General features: G+C 55.0%; 2 protein-coding genes across 12 annotated transcripts in view; one reads left to right on the plus strand and one right to left on the minus strand.

Moving 5' to 3' along the window:
• Positions 1 to 3520: 3520 nt before the first annotated feature.
• RMC1 (regulator of MON1-CCZ1) lies at positions 3521 to 18391 on the plus strand. Of its 7 annotated transcripts, none has more exons than XM_036323176.1 (20): positions 3521 to 3816; positions 4271 to 4347; positions 8131 to 8215; positions 9021 to 9077; positions 9997 to 10134; positions 10716 to 10856; positions 11100 to 11203; positions 11633 to 11722; positions 11803 to 11908; positions 12780 to 12891; positions 13106 to 13150; positions 13368 to 13421; positions 13670 to 13798; positions 14439 to 14545; positions 16240 to 16359; positions 16653 to 16730; positions 17012 to 17116; positions 17195 to 17263; positions 17333 to 17558; positions 18201 to 18391. In XM_036323176.1, the coding sequence occupies exons 1-20, from the start codon at positions 3715 to 3717 to the stop codon at positions 18278 to 18280; spliced, it is 2025 nt and encodes a 674-aa protein (XP_036179069.1). In that variant the 5' UTR covers positions 3521 to 3714; the 3' UTR covers positions 18281 to 18391. The 7 variants fall into 7 exon arrangements, with proteins under 7 accessions (XP_036179069.1, XP_036179070.1, XP_036179066.1 ...); XM_036323177.1 differs by having other exon boundaries at positions 9997 to 10083; XM_036323173.1 differs by having other exon boundaries at positions 17195 to 17558.
• The window catches only part of NPC1 (NPC intracellular cholesterol transporter 1), a 38875-nt gene continuing 33501 nt past the window's right edge, over positions 18310 to 23683 (minus strand). For all 5 annotated transcript variants that reach the window (XM_036323170.1, XM_036323167.1, XM_036323169.1 and 2 more), the window contains 6 exons: positions 23542 to 23671; positions 22030 to 22230; positions 21254 to 21485; positions 20513 to 20626; positions 19686 to 19848; positions 18310 to 18831 (listed from right to left, as the gene is read on the minus strand). In XM_036323170.1, the coding sequence (XP_036179063.1) occupies positions 18752 to 18831; positions 19686 to 19848; positions 20513 to 20626; positions 21254 to 21485; positions 22030 to 22230; positions 23542 to 23671 (920 nt within the window). In that variant the 3' untranslated portion in view covers positions 18310 to 18751. The remainder of the gene's footprint in view (positions 18832 to 19685; positions 19849 to 20512; positions 20627 to 21253; positions 21486 to 22029; positions 22231 to 23541; positions 23672 to 23683) is intronic.

The following is a 23683-nucleotide window of genomic DNA, read 5'->3' on the forward strand; positions in this document are numbered from 1 at the left end:
TGCTCTGTGCGTGACAGGGGGCTGCGTCCAAACCCCGATTGGCCCTGCTCTGTGTGTGACAGGGTACAGAGCCCCAACCCCCCTGATGGGCCCTGCTCTGTGAGTGACAGGGGGAAATGCCCCAACCCCCTGATTGGCCCTGCTCTGTGCATGACGGGGTGGCACCGCAACCTCCCCATTGACCCTGCCTTGAGTGTGACGGGATGGTGCCCCAACCCCCCAATCGGCCCTACCCTGAGCGTGACTGAGGGTGGAATCACAACCTCCTGATTGCCCTGCTCTGTGTATGACAGGGGGCGGCGCCCCAACTCCCCAATCGGCCCTGCTCTGAGCCCGACCAGGGGCTGCACCTAGGGATTGGGCCTGCCCTCTGCCACCCGGGAGCAGGCCTAAGCCAGCAGGTCATTATCTCCCGAGGGGTCCCAGACTACGAGAGGGCACAGGCCGGGCTGAGGGACGCCCCTCCCCCCCGAGTGCACAAATTTTTGTGCACCGGGCCTCTAGTGTATACATAAATGTGTAAGGACGCATGCAGTCACACAAAATACTCATGAAATGAAAATCATGACACAGAGTCAAGATTTCCCAGTAAATATGGTGAACTTTTAAAAAACAATTCCTTTTATAAAAATTACTCATGCTTACTTTAAAACCAAAAGGAATTTAGAAAGTTCAAAGAAGAATGCAAAAGTCATGTGAAAACTTGCCAAGCCATGAGAACCACTCTACAAATGTTGGTACATATACTTCCAGACATATAGTCTGAAAAGAATTAAAACACAAAGCAAAGGAAACCAGAAGAGCCTGTGTGATTTTATTAGGTTTCACAAACTGCCAGAAGCACCTTTTAAATCCCAGGAGTTACACTTCTCAACAAAGAGCACATAAGAAGAAAACAAACCAGTTATGAATGTATGTCCCCCAGATTCAGGAACACCCAGGGGTGAGCTGACTCGGGGCTGCACTTCGCTCTCCCCTGCCCAGGGAGCTCACCTGCCCCGAGGCTGGAGTGCCCACTGGCCCAGCCGCCCGGACTGTAGCTCGCAATGCTGTCTGTGTGCCCTTCGGCTCTTACCTGTCCCCTTCTGCCGGGCCAGCCTCTCGGCCTCACTGGGAGCAGCCGATGTCAGGTGCTCCCCTGGGCTTCTCAGGCTGCGCTGTCCGGTGGCTGTGCAGCACCTCCAGGAAAGGCACAGGCCTCCTGCTTCCTCAAAACAATGAAAACAAAGACCCTAATTAGTTCGTTGAATTGTTGTTCCGTGTTTTACTGTTTCCAGATGAACCAAAAACTGCTGAGGAACCATGAGGAAACCTTTTACGTTGATACTCTTCTAAGAAATCCTATCAGCCAGCACCATGCACGTGTTCCCGTGTGGACCAGGGCCGTGTGCTGGCTCTGCCGCCCTCTGCACAGCAGGGCCAAGTACACACGTGCCCTGCGCGGCCTCCGGCGAGAGCCCGCAGTTCAGCTGGTGACTCTGCAGGTGGCACACGTGGTCCCAGCAGCTGGGCGTGGGGCAGCGCTTTCCCCGTGGCGAGCAGGAGACAGGAAGGGCAAGCTGTGCCCAGGCCCTGCAGTTTTCTGTTACAGAAACATCACCCACAACTGAGACCGTACCTCAGGTAATGTAACATTAATAAACACAACGCACACTTAGGCATTATTTTACCAAAGCACAACTTCAATTCGATTTAATTCTAGGGCACATCTTGGTCCCAGTATTTTATTTTTAAAACTGACGTTAAGGGCATTTCAATTTATATATTATATTACCTCTGATCATAACAGACACTGTTTTATGCAAAGCTTTTAAGTCACAATAAAATAGTGATGAAAAGGCAATAACTTGTCTTTTCCCATTAGCTTTAAATTGCATCATAGTCCTCTAAAATATTTCACGTGGTATACGACTACTGTTTCCTTGTCCTGCTGTCCGAGGTGTACCTGTTGTCCTGCGTCCTTCCCTGAAGGGACCCGCCTTCTTATTCAACTTTCCAAACCCTGACGGTCCTGGGTCCTCGCCGGCCTCCAGGGGCCCCCAGCTCCACGTCACAGTCCGGGTCCGCGCTGCCGGATGCACTTTCTAGAGCAGCAGTTCTCAACCTTCCTAACGCCGCGACCCTTTAATGCAGCTCCTCAGGTTGCGGTGACCCCCAACCGTAAGATTATTTTCGTGGCTACTTCATATGCAGGATGTTTTCATTGTTACAAATTGAACATCATTAAAGCACAGTGATTCATCACAAAAACAGTATGTAATGATATATGTGTTTCCGATGGCCTTAGGCGACCCCTGTGAAAGGGTCGTTCGACCCCCAAAGGGGTCACGACCCACAGGTTGAGAACCGCTGCTCCAGAGGCACATCCGTGGCCCCCGGGGAAGCCAAGCAGGGGCTTTGGGACTGTGTCGGCGAGGCAACCGCAGGGGGGCAGCTCACCCGGCGCTGAGGAGGGCCCCGGGTGTACGGACCGGGCACTGCCATCCCGTGGACCCAGGGCCGCCTGCGGCCGGCTCCGGGGAGGCCCAGGCCAGCAGGGGCCGCCGGCGGTCCGGCGTCAGCCTCCGTCCCGAAGCCGCGCTGGCGGTGCTCGCGCCTCGGCAGCAGCTCCCTGACAAACCACCGTTAAATATGGGCCAAGCCCGCCGGTGCGAGAGCCCGCCGTGTCACCATCTTACCCTTTCCCCTTTATTTAATTATAATTTTAATGGGTGGTAACAGTCTAAAGAGTCTGCCTCTTCGTCGGATGTTTGATCCCTTGCACCGCTTTTGGTCTGAGTTGCTCCATCAACAACACGCCGCCGGTGCCGGTGCCGCGCCCCCTCCAGTCCCTCTGAGGAAACGGGAACCCCACCCCCGCCGCCCGGAGCCGGTCTCTGTCGCAGGCGCCTCCGGTCCGGCGACCGCAGGGTCGCTCCGCTTCCGGGGACGCTCCCGACAAAGGCCACGGAGCCTCGCTGCGCCGCCGCCGCCTTCAGCTGAGGGCCCTCGGCGACCGGAGGTGGCGGCCCCGGAGTCGTCCTCCTTCTACCGTCTCCCCCCGCCTGGTCGGCACCCGCGGCGCAAGTGACCCGCTTACATCTCCTGGGATGGGATGGATAACGGGGCGAAAACCGCCTTTGTCCGCGACAGACGTTCAGATTCTGCTTCCAGGCAACTGTCAACAGTTTGGCTCAAATAAACTCACAAAAATCGGATGCAGGTTCGAATGTTTCCTCAGGGTAACCGGTGCTGAGCACAGGGATGTCTCTCCTCAGCGCCCAGAGGCGGCTCAGGAGACCTCGGCGCAGGGACCCAGGGCAGCTCCGCCCCAGCCTGCCCTGCGCGAACCTTCCGGAAAGGGGCGAGCCAGGCCCCGCCCATGCTGGGGAAAGCCTGGCTAGGATTGGCGGTGCCGCCACGCTCTGCAAGGCCCTGGCTTCCGGTCCCGCGGCCCCGCCTCCATCGCCGCCGGAGCCGCCCTGGGACCCCGCCCGCGCGGAAAGGGGGAGGAGCCTCTTGCGCGGAGGGCTCCACTGGGGTCGGGCGGCCGTCGCCGGCTTAAACGCCAGGGCCGAGGGTCACGTGGGCGGGCGTGGGGGCGTGGCACCCGGAAGCGGCCTCCGGATCGCCCCGCCGCCGCCCGGCCGGACCCGGTGCCCTCCTGGGTGCCGCTCGCCCTGCCCCGCGCTGGCTGCCGCCCCCGCGCCCCCCGGCCCCCCGGCGCCGCCCGCCATGGGCGAGGAGGACTACTACCTGGAGCTGTGCGAGCGGCCGGTGCACTTCGAGAAGGCGAACCCCGTCAACTGCGTCTTCTTCGACGAGGCCAACAAACAGGTGGGAGCCGGCCCGCACCCTCCTCCCAGCACGGCCTGGACCCGGGGCCACGGCCGCCCGCGCGCCCGGCGGGGTGCCGGGACCAGCCGGGCCTCCGCCCGCGCCTTCCTGTCGGAGCAGGGACCAGCCTCCTGCGGCCGGGCTCCCCCCGCCCTTGGGCCGCGAGTCCCGCGCTGAGAACCCCGTTATCCCGGGAATTTCGGGGGGAGCAGGGGGGGCAGAGCAGGCTGCTTATGCGGCGCCTCCCAGACCGAATGAGAACGCGGGGGGCCCGGGCCGTCTGCGCCGTTTGGGGTGGTAACCGTTTTGGTGTCTCCCCTCGTTTCTTAAAATTCACGTGAGCACCGGGCATCCGGGATGGGCGCGCCGCTGCCGGGTCGGCGGCACCAGGGCTGGGGTCGCTGTGGGCCGGGACAGTGTCCTCGCCGTTAAGGCTGCTTCTCTTCGCTCGCAGGTGTTCGCGGTGCGATCTGGCGGAGCCACGGGGGTGGTGGTGAAAGGCCCGGATGACCGGAACCCCATCTCCTTCAGGTAAAGTATTAACATGTGCAGGGTAAGGCCGGCGCGCACATGGCGTTCTGCTTCTCATTCGGGAGGTGGTGCTCACATGTCCTCTGCCTCCCGTGAGAGCGCTGAAGCCGCGCGTGCCCACCTGTGCCCGCAGGGAGAGGACCGGGCACGCGGACACCTTGTCCCAGCGACACGACGTGCTGGAGGGAGGAGCTCCCCTTGATTGGGAACCGGGTCCTCCCCAGGAGGGCGCCCGCTTCCTGGCGCTTGAAGCCGCAGGTCCTTGCGCTGTTGGCTGCCCAGCCGTGTCCTTTCCTGACGGGGACCTGCCGTCCTCCGGTCTTTGCAGAGTCTGGAAGGTGGAGGGGCTCCTGGTCAGGGTTTTTGGTAAAAACGTGTGTTAAGAAAACCAGCTCGGACTGTGCTGAAGGCGACCGGCGGGCCCAGCTTATGAGCCGGGTCGCGAGGAAGAGCAGCTCCGTTCATTCAGATCGCGGTGGTGACGCCCTGTGAGCCGGGTCACCGTGCTCCCGTGGTCACAGAAGAAAATGCACTGGAGCCCTCGGTTCGGGGGCTTGGAGTTTTTTAGCCGGCCCGTACGACAGGACACCTTTTTGAAGTAGAAAATGAATACCGCGGGCGGCGCCCGTGCGAGGCATCAGGCATGTGAAGGCTTTGGATCGCCGGGCGCCCTTCTGCAGAACGCAGAGCCGAGGTGTGGAGACGAGTGAGGGCACACGCTTCCTGGGCAAGTGCTGTGCCAAGAGCGTGGGCACCGGAGAGGCAGCATTGATGGAGCAGGAGGGGAAGGCCTCAGGGGAGGGAGGCGGCCCTCCAGCAAGCGTTGAGGGCTGGAACGGGATGGTTCTAGGTGCGGAAGGGAGGAGGCGGCTTCCCGATGGAGAGAACCCCACGGGCAAGGGCGAGCGAGCAGGGGGCGGGGACTCCAGGTCTGTGACTGAGGCCCATGTGTCCCTGCGGAAGGGGAGGCAGAGGTGTGGCCACTGGCAGGGTCAGCTTGAACCTTACCTGTTCCGCTGTGGAATCAGGGCTTTATCTGGTTCCTGAAGAGGTGAGGTGGGCGTGGGTGACCCTGTCAGTGTTTGGAAAGACCACGCTGGTCATAGCCTTGACACTGGATTAGTTGGGAGCCTGTCCGTCAGGGGGGAGAGGATGCCGGGGCCTGGGCCAGCGTGGTGCAGACCACACTGAGGGCAGTGGAGACTGGTATCGCAAAGGCCCTCGGCGTCAAAATAAGAGTGAGCCCATGAGGACCCAGATTTGGGGGCCCAGTAGTGTTTGAGGGGGAAGATACTGAATTTACCCTCTTTTAAAAACATGGTATTTTTGTTACTAGCCTTACTGTGGTATAACTATTAACTGAACATATTTAACAGTCACTGATGAGTTTTGACATGTGTGCACCGTGAAACCATCACCATCAAGAGAATGAGCACCCTACCGGAGCTTCCACACCCTCCGTCAGCCTCTCTAGATTTCCCTTTGTTGGAGGTGGTTGTGAGGCTTCTGGGCGGGGCCTGCTTGAGCCCCCGGGAGTGGGTGGACCGCTTGGTTCAGAAGCTTTGCTGTCCCAGCTGGAGAGAGTAGGCCGTCATCTGTGGAGGTGCCTGTGGGCATCGGAATAGCTCCTCCAGGCCACCGCCATAGAGCTCAGATACAGTGGGTTGTAATGTGTTTGCTGGTGGAGGTCTTGCCTTCACTTTGTAAAACTGCAACGTCTGTGAAGCGTTATACAGTGAAGTGCAACATCTGAAAAGAGGTACTACTGATAGCATCAGAAACATAAGTTTAATTTTAAGCTAAGATTTGCTGCTTCCTGAATATTTAATTTCTTTTCTTCTCACAAATGATAGAACCTGGAGTTCAGTTATTAAATGGAACTCTTTTTTTTTTTTTTTTTTTTTTTCGTGTTTACTGATATTTTATTCAGTGGGATAGGCTTTTTTCTCACCTTCAAATTTAGTAAAGTACATTTCTTTTTTTTTTTTTTCTTTTTTTTTAATTAAATCTTTATTGTCCAGATTATTACATTTGTTCCTCTTTTTTTTCCCCATAACTCCCCTCCTCCCAGTTCCCGCCCCACCCTCCGCCCTCACTCCCCACCCACTGTCCTCATCCATAGGTGCACGATTTTTGTCCAGTCTCTTCCCGCATCTCCCACACCCCTTTCCCCCCCAAGAATGGTCAGTCCATTCCCTTTCTATGTCCCTGATTCTATTATAATCACCAGTTCATTCTGTTCATCAGATTATTTATTCACTTGATTCTTAGATTCACTTGTTGATAGATGCATATTTGTTGTTCATAATTTGTATCTTTACCTTTTTCTTCCTCTTCCTCTTCTTAAAGGATACCTTTCAGCATTTCATATAATCCTGGTTTGGTGGTGATGAACTCCTTTAGCTTTTCCTTATCTGTGAAGCTCTTTATCTGACCTTCAATTCTGAATGATAGCTTTGCTGGATAAAGTAATCTTGGTTGTAGGTTCTTGGTATTCATCACTTTGAATATTTCTTGCCACTCCCTTCTGGCCTGCAAAGTTTCTGTTGAGAAATCAGCTGACAGTCGTATGGGTATTCCCTTGTAGGTAACTGAGTTTCTTTCTCTTGCTGTTTTTAAGATTCTCTCTTTATCTTTTGCTCTTGGCATTTTAATTATGATGTGTCTTGGTGTGGTCCTCTTTGGATTCCTTTTGTTTGGGGTTCTCCGCGCTTCTTGGACCTGTAAGTCCATTTCTTTCACCAGGTGGGGGAAGTTTTCTGTCATTATTTCTTCAAATAGGTTTTCAATATCTTGCTCTCTCTCTTCTGGCACCCCTATAATTCTGATGTTGGTACGCTTGAAGCTGTCCCAGAGGCTCCTTACACTATCCTCGCATTTTTGGATTCTTTTTTCATTCTGCTTTTCCGGTTGGGTGTTTTTTGCTTCCTCGCATTTCAAATCATTGACTTGATTCTTGCGCTCCTCTGGTCTGCTGTCGGGAGTCTGTATAATATTCGTTATTTCAGTCCGTGTATGCTTAATTTCTAGTTGGTTCCCCAATTTAAGATCGAGGGTCTCATTAGTTTTCTTGTAGATCTCATTAAGTTTATCGGCGATTGACAATTTTGTCCTGTTTCTTTGTCTCTGCATTTTGTTATGCTTCCTTGGTGCACCCCCTAGTGGTCTTTGTGCGCAGTCTTATAGTTAAACCTTGATTGTTGTAGCTAATTCCAGGGAGGGTTTGACCTCCAGGCCAAGTGGCTATGAGAATCAGCTGTGTCAGCTGTGAGAGAACTTCTGTCCTCTAGGGAGGTGCTAATCTAGCCTTTGCCTGAGGCTATCCGGCAAATGCCTCTGTGCAGGGCTTGGGCGGGGCGGGTCGCACAGGATCAACAGGGTGGGCCGGAGAAGTTATGGCGGCTCTCAGTCCTGTCCCCAGGGGCTCTGCCTCTCTGAGTCCCAGCACCCGCTGCAAAGCTCAGAGAAAGCTGCACTCGCTCTGACTGAAGCCAGACAGTCCCGTTTCTCCCGTTTGAGTCTGGGTTCCTAAAGACTCGCCCGGATCTGGAGCTCAAGAGTCTGCGACTCCCTCCCGATTGGAAACGCCAACCGCGCCCTCCGCCGCCAGCCCGCTCCGCGCACTCCGCACCTCAGAATTTGACTTCAGCACTGCGCCTCCTCTGAGTGTCCATATGCGTTTCTCTTTCCTCCTAGTTGTAGGACTTCCACTCAGCCAGCGTTCCTGTGGTTCTGGGTGATGTCCCTTAAATGGAACTCTTAACATACTCTTTCTCCTTACAGAATGGAAGACAAAGGAGAAGTGAAATGCATTAAGTTTTCCTTAGAAAACAAGATACTAGCTGTCCAGAGGACCTCAAAGGCTGTGGTAAGACATCCCTCTAAATATGGCACAAAGAAAGCATTTTAGAAGTGTATTTGGAAGAGAATGAATTGCAGACTTCCAGTGTTAAAGGAGCCGCTTGTTATTTTAAAGCCATGAAAGCTGTAACTATGGAGCACTCCTGTATCAGCCTTTGGAGTTCTTGAAGAAAGATGTGAATGGATAAATACTGGTGATCTTAGTTTGTCCATTTTGATTTAAAAAACTAATTTGAACCTCAGGCATCTTTTGTATGGATTAATAGCTAGCATAGATTGTGCGAGGTATAATTTTGGCTGCTTTGTGAATTACCCTGTAAACTGGAGTAACTCCATTAAGTCACTTCTCTTTGAATGCTTGATCTAATGGGAACGTATTCACAGTTGGAGCAGTCTGCTGGCATTTGGCCCTTATAAATATTCATCATCACATTTGCAAAGGAGAGAAAAAACTGTTGACAGAGAGGCAGCCCCTCATTCCTTCCGTCGGTATTAGTCGCTAAAATGTTTGGAATGCCTCTTGTGCAGTGTGCAGCAGCACAGTTCTCTGAAATCAGCGATCTGGATTAATTTTCAAAATCAGTTTCTAAACCCTCACTGAATATTTGGATTCACTTTTTAAAAAAATTGAATTGTTAGCCAGCTGCTGTTGAGGCAGATTGTTGAAATTAGTCTTTTTATTTTTCCTGTCTTTGGGTTTTTTTGGTTTTTTTCTAATCACTTTTTAAATGTATTTATCTTTTTCTTTTGTCTGTTGTGTACTAAAGTAGGTTGCTGCCTGATCCAAATTTATCCTTGTGTTTTCTTTCTAGGAGTTTTCTAATTTTATCCCGGATAGTTCTCAGTTAGAATACACTCAAGAGTGCAAGGTACGGGCCACGTCCTTTCCCCTCTGGTCTGTGTTCGGCTGGGGGGCTGGTAGCTGAGTGCAGGCGGGAGGGGAAGTGCTTGTGCTGAGAGGTGCTGCCTGTGGGCTCCATGACCTGGACAAGCTGTGAGCCTGTTTCTTCATCTGAAGACAGAGATGGAGGATGACCTGGGTGGTGGGTGGCACTACTCCTGCTGCCCCGCCCTCTCTGGGCGACAGACCTGAGCCGCCTCTTTGGAGGTTTGCAGAAGAGGAGGTTTTCCCTTTATTGGTGATGTTTTCTTCCTCGGTCTGACCTTGTCATGCCCCCTTTCTTCTCTTTGGTGTAGATTCTGGCCCATGTTCATCAGACTTGCTGGGTGTAAATGAGGCTGCAGCAGGCGCAGCTCAGATGGCAGGGTGGCCCTGGAGACTGGCAGGAGTTGCCAGTGGAAGGGGTGGCTCTCGGCATCTCTGTAGTGTGTTTGCTAATGGAGGTGAGGGTAGGCTCCTCAACGAGGAAAGAAACATCGCCAAGTAGCTGCCCCTTCACAGGTTCCCCCCCCCCACCGCCCCCCCAGCAGCCATGTGCAGGCCTAGGCTGCCTGCCCTCCGGCCCGGGCCCTGGTTCACCAAGGGAGTCGGGCTGTGGCTCCAGCTGCAACCCCACCTGGGTCAACACTCAGTGAGAACCTCTAGGCCTTTATACTTTTACAAGCTGTGTGACCAAGAGAGGTCAGCTGTCCTCTGGTCCTAACGGGAGGAGCTGAGCACTGAGGGCTGGTTGGTTACCTTGCTGCTTCTCCTGCTGATCTGCTGACTCGGGCACCTGTGGGTGTTCCAGGTGAAAATCCGGGGTCACTGTATTGAAAAGAAGGTTCGATTTGTTACAGTAGCTTTCGTTAAAGAGCAATACAGGGCATTCTGCGTTTTCTTTTCAGACCAAGAATGCCAGCATACTAGGGTTCTGCTGGACCAGTTCCACGGAGATCGTCTTCATCACAGACCAGGGAATCGAGTTTTACCAGGTATCTGTGCGTCACTGCTGCTGGAGGAAGGTCTGCAGGAGCAGCTTGGCGGTTTGTGAATTCAGCACTAAATAGACCGTTTGAGATTCCAGAACGTTAATCTGTTGACTGGGCTTTTTTCTAATTATAAGTAACAATGCTTTTTATGAAATGTTCAAACATTACTGAGATAGAGTATATGGAAAGTAACAGTTCCCTATAGTCTCTAGAACACACCTGTTAGAAAAAGGGCGCCACTCCCCGACATGGGGGGCATGGCGTTCAGCCGATGCTGCAGGCGGGTGGCTGATGGGCGCCCGGCTGGGGTCCGTTTGCTCGTTTCCACGGTGAGGGAAGGTCGCTGCTGCTGGCTCTGGTGGCTGGTGCCTGAGCAGGTGAGGCTCGGCGCTGGGTCGTGCAGGGGAGTGGCTGCCCAGACCGTGACTGTGTGGCTGAGCTCACTTCCCCTCAGGGTTGTGGGCAGTCAGTGAGCCGGGGTCTGTACAGCACGAAGCACACCGATCCATGCCTGGAAGCTGTCGTAGCTAAAAATAGTACTTTTCGATTTAAGTTACTGTTTTTATTACTTTTTAACTTACAGTCTGCTGACACTTGGCTGCTCTTTAATGAAGGCTGTCTCGCACTCGCCTCAGGTGTTGCCGGAGAAGCGGAGCCTGAAGCTCCTGAAGAGCCAGAGCCTGAACGTGAACTGGTACCTGCACTGCCCCGAGAGCTCCGTCATCCTGCTCTCCACCACCGTCCTGGGCAGCGTGCTGCAGCCCTTCCACTTCCGGGTGAGAGCAGCCTCTACAGCGGTACCCCCGACCCTGAGTGCCCCCTGCAGTACTTCAAGGGCAAGTACTCCAACACTGACCGTGCCTCATCCGACCACTTGCGGCGCCTGTGTCTTCCCCCCTCCAGGGCTGGCTCATTCTGGGGGACAGACCGGGAGTGCATTCTGTGCCCTCGGTGACGGTAGGTAGGGAACACAAAACATCAAGGGTCAACACACTTCCTAACACTTTCTTTCCCCACAGGCTGGCACCATGACAAAGCTGCCCAAGTTTGAGATTGAGTTACCAGCGGCGCCCAAGTCCACTAAACTGAGCCTTTCTGAGAGAGACATTGCCATGGCAACCATGTACGTTTGTCTCCTGAGAGACTTCCTTTTGTAATTGCTTTTAGTGATGCAGCTACTAGCAGTGCGTTACAAATACTCAGGTGGCCATGGACCAACAAGGACTTCCCTTCCCTGTTAGTGCCGGGGCCTGTGACCACAGAGCTTACGAATGCCGTCTTCTTGGCCTGCGTTTTAGATTTTGTTGGCTTCGTGGTCTGAGGAAAGTCCTTTTGCCATCTAATCGGATAAAATGAGAACATTGGGCCGATTCACACCCCTCCCCCTTCACTTTGTAATAGCCGCTTCGTTTTTGACGAGTGCAAGCGTGCTGTTGGCCGCAAAGTATTCCATGAAGCGCTGTTCCATGGTTTACTGGACGAGAGCCGCAGACTCAGCACTGAGGATGGAGGGCTTCTCACAGCACACGTGACTGCGTCTGTTCTCTCACAGCTACGGGCAGCTGTACGTCCTCTTCCTGCGGCACCACTCGCGGGCCTCCAGCAGCGCGGGAGCCGAGGTGGTGCTGTATCATCTGCCCCGGTACGCGCTCGGCTGCTCCTCTCCCAGGGGACGTGGGAGTTGAAGCTTGTCGACCCCTTGTGACCTCTCTGTTCCCACAGAGAAGGCGCCTGTAAGAAGACGCACATCCTGAAGTTGGGCCGCACGGGGAAGTTCGCCCTGAACGTGGTGGACAACCTGGTGGTCGTGCACCATCAGGACACGGAGGTGGGAGCCATGGGGTCAGGGCTGCGTGGTACGCGTTGGGGTGCTCAAAAGAGTTGTGAAAATGAACAAAGCCTTCTTAACACAGACGAGAAAGTGCTTTCTATGCTAAAGGTTTTTAGGTAGTTTAGAAGAAACAGTGATTCCGTGTCATTAAGAATAATTAAAAACTCTTTCAGAAAATAGCACATGAGGAGAGTGACTTTGGAACAACTGTCTCAGCTGTGTTCACTGCAGACCCTCTGCTACGTGTCTCCCTGTAGGTCCTTTGTGAGCAGGGATGAGCATGGTTTGAGGCCGTGTGGCCCAAGAAAAAGAGGTGGGATGGGTCCTGCTCTTTCTGTGCCACTAGCGGGCGTCTCCCAGGCCTCCTGGAGGTGCCACCGTGGCTCTAATGAGTTGGGACTGAAAGATCTTCTAATGCCCCTTAGCGGGAGCTTGTCAGCCCTGTCAGGACTCTCTGTGAGGGAGATGGAAATGGGAAGGACAGTGGTAATGTCAGAGCACATTCTTCCTGGGAGAAGAACTAGGGATGGGATGCAAACACAGACTTTGTAAAATATATATATTTTTTATTGACTTCAGAGAGGAAGGGAGGGAGAGGAGAGAGAAACATCAGTGATGAGAGAAACATCGATTGGCTGCCTCCTGCACTCCCCACATTGGGGATCAAGGCCACAACCTGGGCCTGTGCCCTGACCAGGAATTGAACCTCAACCTCCTGGTTCATAGGTGGGCAAGCCACTGAGCCACGCCTCCCGGGCTAAACACAGGCTCTTTAAATGAATCTGAAATAGCAAGATAGGAGGTCATGAAAGGGTTAACCGCTGTGGTCTGTCTGGGCATTACAGTCTGTTCTTTTTCTGCACTTCAGACATCAGTAATATTTGACATCAAGTTACGGGGAGAGTTTGATGGCACCGTTACCTTCCATCACCCCGTGCTTCCTGCTCGATCCATTCAGCCCTATCAGATCCCCGTGGCAGGTAAAGGGAGTCACCATGTCGGTGGGGGCCACGTTAGGGTGCAGTGACGAGCCTGTGCAGAGAGTCCCAGATCTGTTTGCTTTCGTGAAGACGTTTTCTGGGCTTGTTCTCGACCTCCACTTCCTCTTCGCGTCACTACAGTTGCTGCAGGCTTTTAGAAGTGGTACATGTCGAGGATGTGTTGGCCGCACACTTACATTTTCTCCATGTGTAGGTCCCGCTCCTGTGACCAGCCAGTCTCCGGTCCCGTGTAAGCTCTGTATCCTTGACAGGCGCTGGCGCTGTGCAGGGAGCTCCTCCCGCTACCCTCCTGTCTGAGAGGGAATGACGTTTCAGGGACCGAAATGGGGAGGTTTCCTACCAGGAGGGATGGGCACTTGGCGTAGCCTCAGCCAACGGGTAGGGGCGAGTTTAATCAGAGCGGGTTTGCCTTTTGTTTCCATCACTTCGGGGCTAGAATTTCCTATAGCCTGCAGACTCCTCGTCCTGGATCGTCTTTCAGCCGGACATCATCATCAGCGCAAGCCAAGGTGGGTCAGAGGGGAGAGTGCCTGTTGCCCTGTATTTGGGGAGATGCAGCTTGAACATAGAGGGTTCGTGGTTGCCAGGTGTCTCCCGGGCACGCAGTAGTTTGGCTGTCAGTCCTGTTGTCAGCATGTCCTGCATGTCCTAGACTGGGCTTCGGTTTGTGAGAAAAAGCCATCGACTGCTGTGCAGTACTTTTGGGTTTTTGTTCTGGTTCGCGTCATACGATGACATCGCTGCCTCTCGAACCCAGGTTACCTCTGGAACCTGCAGGTGAAGCTGCAGCCCATCGTCAACCTCCTGCCAGACAAAGGACGCCTGATGGACTTTCTCCTCCAGAGAAAGGAGTGCAAGATGGTCATCCTGGCCGTCTGCTCCCAGAGTAAGGGGGGCTCCTTCCTGTCGTCCGAGTCCAGCCTGTGCTGCCCCACCTTCCCAGGCCTGTCTGCAGCCTGTGGCCCACTCTTCACTTGAAGGGTGGGTGACTTACACCCCCGGAAAGGCTGCTAAATAGAAAAAGGACTTGTGCCTGGCTGGTGTGGCTCAGTGGTTGAGCGTCGACCTATGAGCCAGGAGGTCACAGTTGGACTCCCTGTCGGGGCTGCCTCCCAGTCAGTGATATTTCTGTCTCTCCCTCCCTCTCTGAAATCAGTAGATGGATGCCGTATGGGAACTTGGGTAGAAAGACCACATAGTAAACCGGATGGTTCCAGGTGAAAGCGAGTCTGAGCCTGGGCGCACGTGGGGGCCCGGGCTCCCGCCCTCCTTTTAAAGCAAACATTGTTCAGAATCCAAGTCTCTTTCTCCCTAACTTCTATGTTGAGAATCTCACTGATACAGTCACAGCTACTCTCTCCAGGAGCCAGAAAGGGCCTGTGAGCTCCAGGCTTCAGGTCTCCACGCCGGACGCTCCTCTGGGTGCCCTTAAGGCACGTGTGTGCTGCTGGCCTGGGGGGAGTTCTGCCCTGGCAGCATGCGCTGCAGGCGGAGCTGGCTGACCTGTGCACACTGATTCTTCCCAGTGCTGAGTGGGTCAGACAGAGCGGCCCTGCCCGTGGTAGCCACTGTCTTCGACAAGCTCAACCAGGAGTACAAGAGGTACCTGGACGCCGAGCAGAGCTACGCGGTGGTGAGTGACGGGCGCTGTGCTGGAGGCTCCTCCGCCCCCACCTGGTAGTTGTGACTTTGGGGCAGAAATGGCAGTACACTCGGCATCCGGCATCCCGTTGGCGGGAGGCTCCATCTCCCTCAACGCCTCCCCCTCTTCTGTGGTAATCTGTTGGATCTTAGATGTAGATAGATCCTTGGTCTTCTAATTTTTAAAAAATATATTTTATTGATTTTTTTACAGAGAGGAAGGGAGAGGTATAGAGAGTTAGAAACATCGATGAGAGAGAAACATTGATCAGCTGCCTCCTGCACACCCCATTACTGGGGATGTGCCCACAACCGAGGTACATGCCCTTGACCGGAATCGAACCCGGGACCCTTCAGTCTGCAGGCTGACGCTCTATGCACTGAGCCAAACCAGTCAGGGCATTGGTCTTCTATTTTATAAATAAACTTGGTTTCGTCTTGGCATAACTTTTTTATACATGTTTCTACCAAGCCAGAGCCTAATCTTAGTTAATTAAAAGTAGAATCGTTTGCCATGTTTTTTTCCCTCTCCTACATAACGTTAGTGCACCCTGTCTTCTGAAGCCAGAAAGAAAAGGGGTTAGGATAAGTGCGATGAGTGATTTCACTTAAAGGACCTCGTTAGTCCTCAAGCTGAAAATGGAAGGTTCTAAGCAGTAACAGAAAGGCCAGCACGCGCCCCCCCGCCCCCAGTGACTCCAGGACAACAGGATGGCAGGCACTGCAGTGGCCAGGGCTCGGAGCTGTGGGTCTGCCCGTCAGACACGGTTCCGCCAGGCGGGGAGGCTGAGCTCGTCTCGCTCCTTCTCTCGGTCCTGCTGCTCTGTGGGTGTCGGCTGTCTGGTGGCAGTTTCTGTGCATCCTGCTCTGTGGCTCTTGGCTTCCTAAGCGCTGGCTGGTGGAGTGTGGTCCGTCTGCAGCCCTGCAGTGCCTGGCGCTGCTGAGCACTGCGGGCTCTCGGGCACCGCCCAGCTCCTGCCTCAGGGTCGGCACTGGTCTTGGGCTTTAGAAGTTAAGAGACGCCCTCACAGGTTTGGCTCAGCGGATAGAGCATCAGCCTGTGGACTGAGGGCCCAGGGTTCAATTCCGGTCAAAGGCACATGCCCTGGTTGTGGGCTTAGTCCCCAGTAGGGTGCAACAGGAGGCATTGATCAGTGATTCTCTCTCATCGTTGATGTTTCTCTCTCTCCCTTTCCCTTCCTCTCCGGAGTTAGGCAATGGAGTCGGTCTCGGAGCTTTCCGAGGCAGCAGGAGCTGGGGAGCCTTACTTGTTCAAAGTCTAGGCATAGACTCATTACACAGCGTGTCCTTTAAGATTAAGGCCTCATGAAGCACAGGTGCCATTTCATTCTTATTAGATAACAGGGGCCAGGTCGACTGTGATGGAGAGAATTAGGGAGTCAGTAAGAGGTTGAAAACAGGGTGCCGTCCCTTAGAGAAGACGATGCTTGTGCTGCTAGCTCCGTCCACCGTGAACGTGGGTTTTGTCAAGATGACCAGCCGACTTGTTTCTAGAGTAGACTCTGCCCAGAGAGCACAGGAAGTAGCTCCGTCCAAGTTGTGACCTGTGTCACCCCTGCTCAGGCTTGAGGCTCGCAGCATCTAGGAGTTCCGTCTTTTTTGGATTAACTGCAAACGCCCGTTACCTGGAGGTGGTGACGGTGACACCTGTAATGTGTTGCGTAGGCGGCGGAAGCTGGGCAGAGCCGGTGCAGCCCGCTCCTCCGCAGGCCGGTGCGGACCCAGGCCGTGATCGACCAGTCCGACATGTACACCCACGTGCTGTCGGCACTGACGGAGAAGAAGGTGAGTGACTGCCGTCAGCTGCTCTGGACAAAGGCTCTCAGAACAGATCCTTGGAAGGGACTTGAGGGAAACTAGGACTCAGAATAGCTGGTTATTCTGGGGAGGACCTATGCTGGCAGTTTGGCCTCTAACACTCAGGACTAAACATGTTCTTGATGAGGGAGGATCTGAGGGGGTTTGTGCAAAACCAGCCGCACGGCCCTGGGCCAGTTAATAGGGCAAACGGGCAGGAATAAAGGAAGAATTCCGTGGGAGCTCCTGCAGCTCCTCAGACCACCTTTGCTTTCTCCCAGGAGACGCCCCCCAAGTTTGTGATCGCCGTGCTGATGGAGTACATTCGCTCGCTCAACCAGTTCCAGGTTCCAGTGCAGGTACCTCCGGGCAGCATGGGGTCCAGGTCAGAGGAGCAGGGATCTCTAAGGCAGCAGCACTGTCCCTCTCCTGAGTACGATGCCGTCTATGTGCTAAGGGCTGCTGTCCTGACCCGGCGTCCGAGCCATTTCCTGACCCGCCACGTGGTGCTGCGTTAGGATGAGCCCAGTCATAAGAGGCTGGGCTCTTCCCCTGCACATGGGCCCCTTCTAATGATGGGAGCTCATCAGAGCCGCTGCAGCCCCGCCACACCTAAGCCCTGTCCCCTTGTCTGCCGTAGCACTACCTGCACGAGCTCGTCATCAAGACGCTGGTCCAGCACAACCTGTTCTACACGCTGCACCAGCTCCTGCAGTACCACGTGCTCAGCGACTCCAAGCCTCTGGTGGGTGCCGCCAGGGTTACTCTGTCGTTAACAGCGTCCAGCACCTTGTGCTGAATTGGCCGGAAACCTGTCTTTCAGGCGTGTCTGCTGTTATCCCTGGAGAGCTTCTACCCTCCTGCTCACCAGCTGTCGCTGGATATGTTGAAGGTAAGGTGCGTTCATGTTTCTGGGGCGTACGCGTCTGCTGTGCTGGCACTCACTTGGGCTTCTCTCCAGCGCCTCTCCACCGCGAACGATGAGATCGTGGAAGTCCTGCTGTCCAAGCACCAGGTGCTGGCCGCCTTGCGGTTCCTCCGGGGCGTGGGGGGCCACGACAGCGTCTCTGCACGCAAGTTCCTGGATGCTGCGAAGCAGACCGAAGACCGCATGCTCTTCTACACCATCTTCCGCTTCTTCGAGCAGCGGAACCAGCGCTTACGGGGGAACCCCAGTTTCACCCCAGGTGAGAAGGCGCAGCCGTGAGTCGGCCTGGGCAGCTGCAGGCTCCTGGCAGGACGACCCCGGCAGCGGGTGGGCCAGGAGCCCTCGGTTAGAACTCCTGAGTTCGGTGTTAAACAGTCACAACAGCCAGTCTCGCCCTCAGCCCGTCATTCATAGTGGAGTGAACTCCGTGTGCCCACGGACCTAACTGATCTGGAACTTGAAGTGTTTGGGGAGAAGCATATGCAGGCCGATTCAGGGTCTGAGCCAGCTCAGGTCTGACAGGTGCTCTTGGACAGGAACCTGTGCCTGAGGGTTTAAAGGGGCCTGAGGCTTATTAATGTTTCTGGGTCAGGCAGGAAACATGGGCAAGTCATCTGAGGTCCAAAGGCATGAGATCCAAGGGTGGGGAGGAACAGGCAACTTTATTTCAGGTCTCCCAGCTCTGCCTCGCTCGGAGTCAGGGCACTGGGACCACGACAGGTTAGCCCCCACCGCGGGTTGCTGGGGGCTGTGAGGTCCCTGACCAGGTTTGCAAAGGCGTGAGCTATAAAAATGGAAAGGACAGTCCAGAAGCTGAGGGACAGGGTGCTTATGGGAGAGAGGAAGTTAGACCCAGCACCTGGGAGCGGCTGTGCTCACCTGCTTCCCTCTGTGCCCCCAGGAGAACACTGCGAAGAACACGTGGCTTTTTTCAAACAGGTTTTTGGAGACCATGCTCTCATGAGGCCTACGACGCTCTGAAATCACACGCTCGTTTTTATATATAAAAATATGTATAAAGTTAATTTATTGCATTAATAAAGCTCTTTAAACTACAAAATACTATAATAAAGTACCTGCAACATCCTCAAATGTTACTAAAAATGCGGTGGAGTTTATGTGGTGGCTCACTCCTCAAAAAGGAGCAGCATTGCACTGATTGGCCTTCAGGACGGCCAGGGAGCAGAGCGCCTCCACAGCATCCAGTGTCAACCTTCCCTCGCTGAGAGTCGGGTTTCATGCCGGGAGAACTGGAGACGCATCCAGGGCTGCCTCCAGGGTTAGTAACACATTCCCGAGTGGACAGGCGCGTGGCCAGAGCGGCTGCTGTCAGATCCATCGCCTGAGTCTGGTGACGTCCAGTGTTCAGCTTAACCCGACAACGCAGCTCCTTCCACCAGGGAACTGACCGACCCGCAGACACAGTTCCAAGTCCCCAGGCCCCGTGAGGGGCTAGAAATTGAGCTGCTCTCTCTCTGTGCCTCTGTGTCGCTGTTGCGTGGCCAGGCTTTTGGCTTTATTGACGGATGGTCCTGGGAAGGAGAAAGCTGTGTCATTTCTTTAGGAGGTTTCTCCATCTACTTCAATGCTTCCACTTGGGTACAAAGCTATAAATTGGGTCGGGAACCTTTCTCTGCCAAGGGCCATTTGGATATTTGTAACATCATTTGTGGGCCATACAAAATTATCAACTTAAAAATTAGCATTTAAATGTATATTTTTATTTCGGAGCGGGAGGGAGAGGGAGAGAGAGAAACATCAATCTACTAGGGATCAAGCCCACAAGCCAGGCATGTGCCCTGACTGGGAGTTAACTGTGATCTCCTGGTTCATAGGTTGATGCTCAACCACTGAGCCATGCTGGTCAGCTTGGTCAAACGATTAACTTGCCCCTAATGCCTTGGCAGAGCCAGACCAAATGACTGCATGGGCCTCATACGGCCCTCGTGCCCGACATTCCCCATCCCTGTTATCAATCAAGCAAATCAGTCCTGTTCTTTCAACCATGAGTCGTCATGGCAGCCAACGAGCATCCTCAGGACGGATGGAAGTGAGGGGGCGGCAGAGGCCTGTTGCTGGACCAGAACTGGGGACACTGCTCAGCCGCACTGCGGGCTGTGGCCACGTGTCTCAGTGGAGGCGGCGCTGCCTGGGCCGACATCCAAACTCGTTCCCGGCCGGCCCTCTGGGCCTGTTCAGCCAGGCCGGCCACCCAGGCAGTCTTGGCCGTGCACTGAGGTGCGGGGACATGAGTCTTCTGAGACCGCACACTCAGTCCCGCTTGTAAATGACCCATCAGCACAGTTCAGATCCTTCAGAGCTGCTTTAGGCACCTGTCTCCTGTGGCCACAGGCTTCCCACCCCTCACTGAGGTCAGAGAGCTCACCTGTGTAGCTGAGGAGGACAGGAAGGAAGACCAGCCCGTGCGTGGCTCCCAGCAAGACCATAGCTAGGTACATCCTGAAGTAAAATATCTGGAAGATCTGAGACTTGGCAAAGGCCAACACCACGATCCCTCCAAATTTTGTAAGTGTGATTCCGCTGAATACCTGAAAGAGAGAGGGTGTTAGACCTGCTCTAGTCCCCAATCATAAGTGCACATTTCCTCATACAGGGACTTCTTAACTGTCAAGGTCAAAAGTCATGGGGGCCTGAGGCCCAGCTTTCAGAGTTCCTGCTAAGTACATGATGTGCAACTTAAAATGCTTTATGTACTGCTTGTGAGCCTGGAACAAAGACAGTGTACAAGGGAAAAAGCTTATTTCTCTGCATAGACACTATTCACACATTCCTTAATATTTTCTGTTGAAAACCAGTTTAAGTATAACATGGTTACAAAACAAGGTTTGTGTTACTCGGTAACAGTCCCTCTTCAGTAACAAGTGGTTGGTGGGTTAAGCCAGGGTGTGGGGTGAGAGTCTGCAGACACAGGACAGACCGCTCACTGGACCCTGCTGCCCGCCCATCGCTGGCCTGGGCTCATGGCAAAGGCTCCTGCTCGCTCACATCCACCCTGTTCTTCCTGCTTCGGCCACCCGGCTGCCCCAAGAGCTTTCACCCACAGGAACGTGGTAAAGCAGCCGGGTACAGCTATTGCATGAACTGCCTGAAACCTCGTCACCCCAGGAGCTGCTGCTGAGCAGAGGATGCAGATTCCCTCCTGAGCACTGGCTGGCCGAGCTCAGTCCACACCGACACCCCCGCGTTACTCACGGAGCTGCCCATGTGGGAGAGCGCCTCCTCTGCACGCGCCACACGGCTCCCCTTCGCGCTCACTGTGAAGGCCCTGGTGATGTGGGAGCAGAACTCCACCGAGATGCCGCAGCTCTGCAAGGAAGTGCCTCCTTGACGACCCGCCGTTTCTGGCTGAAACCACAGGCAGCCACCCCTTCCCAGGGAACCCCGGGGGAGGGCCCTAAGAATCCGCGCGGACGAGCACTGAGAAGCCCCGTGACACCAGCCTGAATGCCCTGGGGAGTGGGGGGGCCGTCGGGGAGGCGCCCAGCGCCCCAGATCATACAGCATGTCTGCTTGTCTCAGGGGAAGCGGGCACCCCCCACACCCTGCACGGGCCACTCCGCCTGACGCAGTGGCCACATCTGAACAACATGGACTGCTGCTACTTTCTGTTAATACCTGCTTGAACGCTCCCAGCATCAAGACTAATTAATTATTAACTATGGGAAGCAAAAGGTATTGGTCCGAGAATTCCACCAGAGAGGGGGCAATATTTCTAAATAAGTGACCTTGTTGCTGTCATTAGGCTGTTTTTGCAAACCCTACAGAAAAAGAAAGGCAAAATACCCGCCACGCTAGGCCATGACATCACACTCCACTGGTGCCCGTGACGTCCAGTCCCACTCACCCGCCTGTGGCCCCACCTCCATGTGCAGGGAGAGGAGAGCTGGGCCGTCTCTCCTGGAAACGGGCACCAGGAAGTGACCCAGAACTCACCATGACCAGGTTGACCAGGGAGACCGCGTTCAGGCTGATGCCCCACAGCCACATGACACCAAACATGTTGACCAGGATCATGGCGATGGTGACACACATGATCACCGCAGACCACAGCTCGCAGCCCAGCAGCACCACGGTCACCAGGAAGATGGCCCCCAGGGACACGCAGAGGTTGAAGACGGTGTCCTCTATGATGGTCAGGTACTGCTCGTAGAAGACGTAGAACACACTGTGGGAGGGGGAGACCATCAGCCGTCCTTCCTGGAAGCTCCACCCCCTCCAGCCACCATGCCACCCCAGGAGCAGGCAGCAGAGCCATGCAGAACACCCTGGGGTAGCAGGACTCGGGCAGGGATTCAGCGGGCCTGCGATGACCACTGCCCCCAAGGCCTAGCAATGACCCTATGCCCGTCTTTTATATAAAGTTTTTGTTCATAATCCCAGCCTACCCTGCTTTGCAGGCATTTATAAAAACTATTCCAGGGTATTTTGAAAAAACAACTCCTGCTCTATCCCAAAATTATCTCAGGCCAATAGGGCTGTGCAGGGCCAGAGGAGAACTGGTTTTCTGCCAAGTTCACAGCTCTTCCCAGGAATCAGGACACCCCTCTGAGAGCTTGTCCCAGAAAAACATCCATCCCCTGCCGGACAGGCGAGGGCCGTCCCCTGCCACACAGGTGAGGGCTGTCCCCTGCCACACAGGTGAGGGCCGTCCCCTGCCGGACAGGTGTGGCCCATCCCTAGGACACCCCATGTGTACAAGCCACGCCCACCTGTATGGAAACACGCGGTAGTTGCTTCCTCCCTGGCTCATGGTCTGGGTGATGTTACCAGCAATGAGCCGGGCCTTTCTCATGGCGTCGATGAAGTCAGCGGAGGTCTGGAGCACCGTGTGGTAGGTCATGAAGTAGGTGGCGCCCACACCTGTGTCGTTGCCCAGGATGTTAACGGCCGACCCGTAGGCAGCATGTCCCCTGGGAGAAGACAGTGGTGTCAGAAGGACCGCGCTCTGCACACCCCACAGAGTCCGCGCAGGCACAGGGGAGCCGCTGGCCGGGCGCAGGGCCGGCCCTCGTGGGGACGCTGAAGGGCTGGCTCTTGCCTCCCTCTGGCTTCTCCCCACTCTGGCGGTTGGTGCACAGCTGCTACTGTTTCTCATCTGGCTCTGCTCGCAGCCAATGCGTTTTCACATGAGTCTGCTCAGCAGTGATGTGAAACAGGAAGTGGGGAAGGAAGGCCATGGCGTGAGGTTGGCCTGCAGAGTGGCCTGGAGCCCTCGGCAGGTCCCTGCACTTGGGCGCAGCATCGTCTCTGCGGACGGGCACATTGCCAACGCGGCCGCGTGGCGAGCTGGGGAAGAGGTCGTGGTGCCTGCAGAACACGGCACAGAGGTGGCCACTGCTTCGTGCAGGCTGAGCTCACAGGGCTCATTCTGTGCAGGACAGACCCAGACCCAGACGCGAGGTCCATTTCTATTTCCCTTCACTCCCACAGAGCCTGGTACAGGTCTCAGAACAGACACGCTCTCCGTGACTAACGAGTGATGGACTCGGGACTAATCTGTATTCCTGGGAGAAAACAGGACGTCCGGGCCTACCTGACAGGCATCCTCTCCTACGACAGCTCCCGAGCCGCCCTCCCCCTCCCCCGGAGCCCCGTCTCCAGGCCAGATGTCCTGCTTCTGTGGGGACGGCGGCCTGGCTGCAGGCACAGGCTGGGGAGCAGCACAGTGGGGCCCAAACCATCTAAGCCTTAGCCTAGGACAGTGGTCGGCAAACTGCAGCTCGCGAGCCACATGCGGCTCTTTGGCCCCTTGAGTGTGGCTCTTCCACAAAATACCGACTTCTGCGCATGGGCCACGAAGTTTCAATCGCACTGTATGTGCGCGCCCACACGTGGTATTTTGTGGAAGAGCCACACTCAAGGGGCCAAAGAACCGCATGTGGCTCGCGAGCTGCGGTTTGCCGACCACGGGCCTAGGATGATCTCACCAGAGCAGACACTGGCCCCTGCGCCCACAGACATGGAACAGACCACTCCTCTCTGCCCACGGACCAGCAGGAGGGCCGGACAGAGATGCCCAGGGAGCAAGTGCCCAGCCAAGATGCAGTCGGCTGGAGACAGCGAGGAGCTTCCTGGAAGGTGTTTTGGGGTTTCTTTCTCTCCCAGAGATCAGGAAAGGGTGAGGAGGGGTGGAAAGAGGGCCTCTCCCACACACTGTGGCTCCCCCGCCCTCCCCGAGTTTTACCTGAAAACAGGTGGGTGCACATCGCGGGCTCACTTACCCTTTGCCACACTTGGGGTTCGGGTTGTCGGAGAGGAACATGGGCAGGAAGCGCATGAAGTCTCCCCCCTGGGGCCGCTGTTTGCCCTCGGGAGTCAGAGGCCTGCAGCGGATGCAGCCAGGGTCAGCCACTAGCAGAAACA

This window comes from Myotis myotis, unplaced genomic scaffold, assembly GCF_014108235.1.
Source record: "Myotis myotis isolate mMyoMyo1 unplaced genomic scaffold, mMyoMyo1.p scaffold_m19_p_9, whole genome shotgun sequence".
In the NCBI taxonomy this organism is placed as follows: Eukaryota; Metazoa; Chordata; class Mammalia; order Chiroptera; family Vespertilionidae; genus Myotis; species Myotis myotis.

Excerpts from the sequence above, each read along its gene's own strand:
- RMC1 (XM_036323173.1), top strand. The coding sequence starts at position 3,715 with ATGGGCGAGGAGGACTACTACCTGGAGCTGTGCGAGCGGCCGGTGCAC. Across the intron at positions 4,348-8,130 it reads CGGAACCCCATCTCCTTCAG|AATGGAAGACAAAGGAGAAG; the intron begins GTAAAGTATTAA and ends TTCTCCTTACAG. Across the intron at positions 12,892-13,105 it reads CTATCAGATCCCCGTGGCAG|GTCCCGCTCCTGTGACCAGC; the intron begins GTAAAGGGAGTC and ends CTCCATGTGTAG.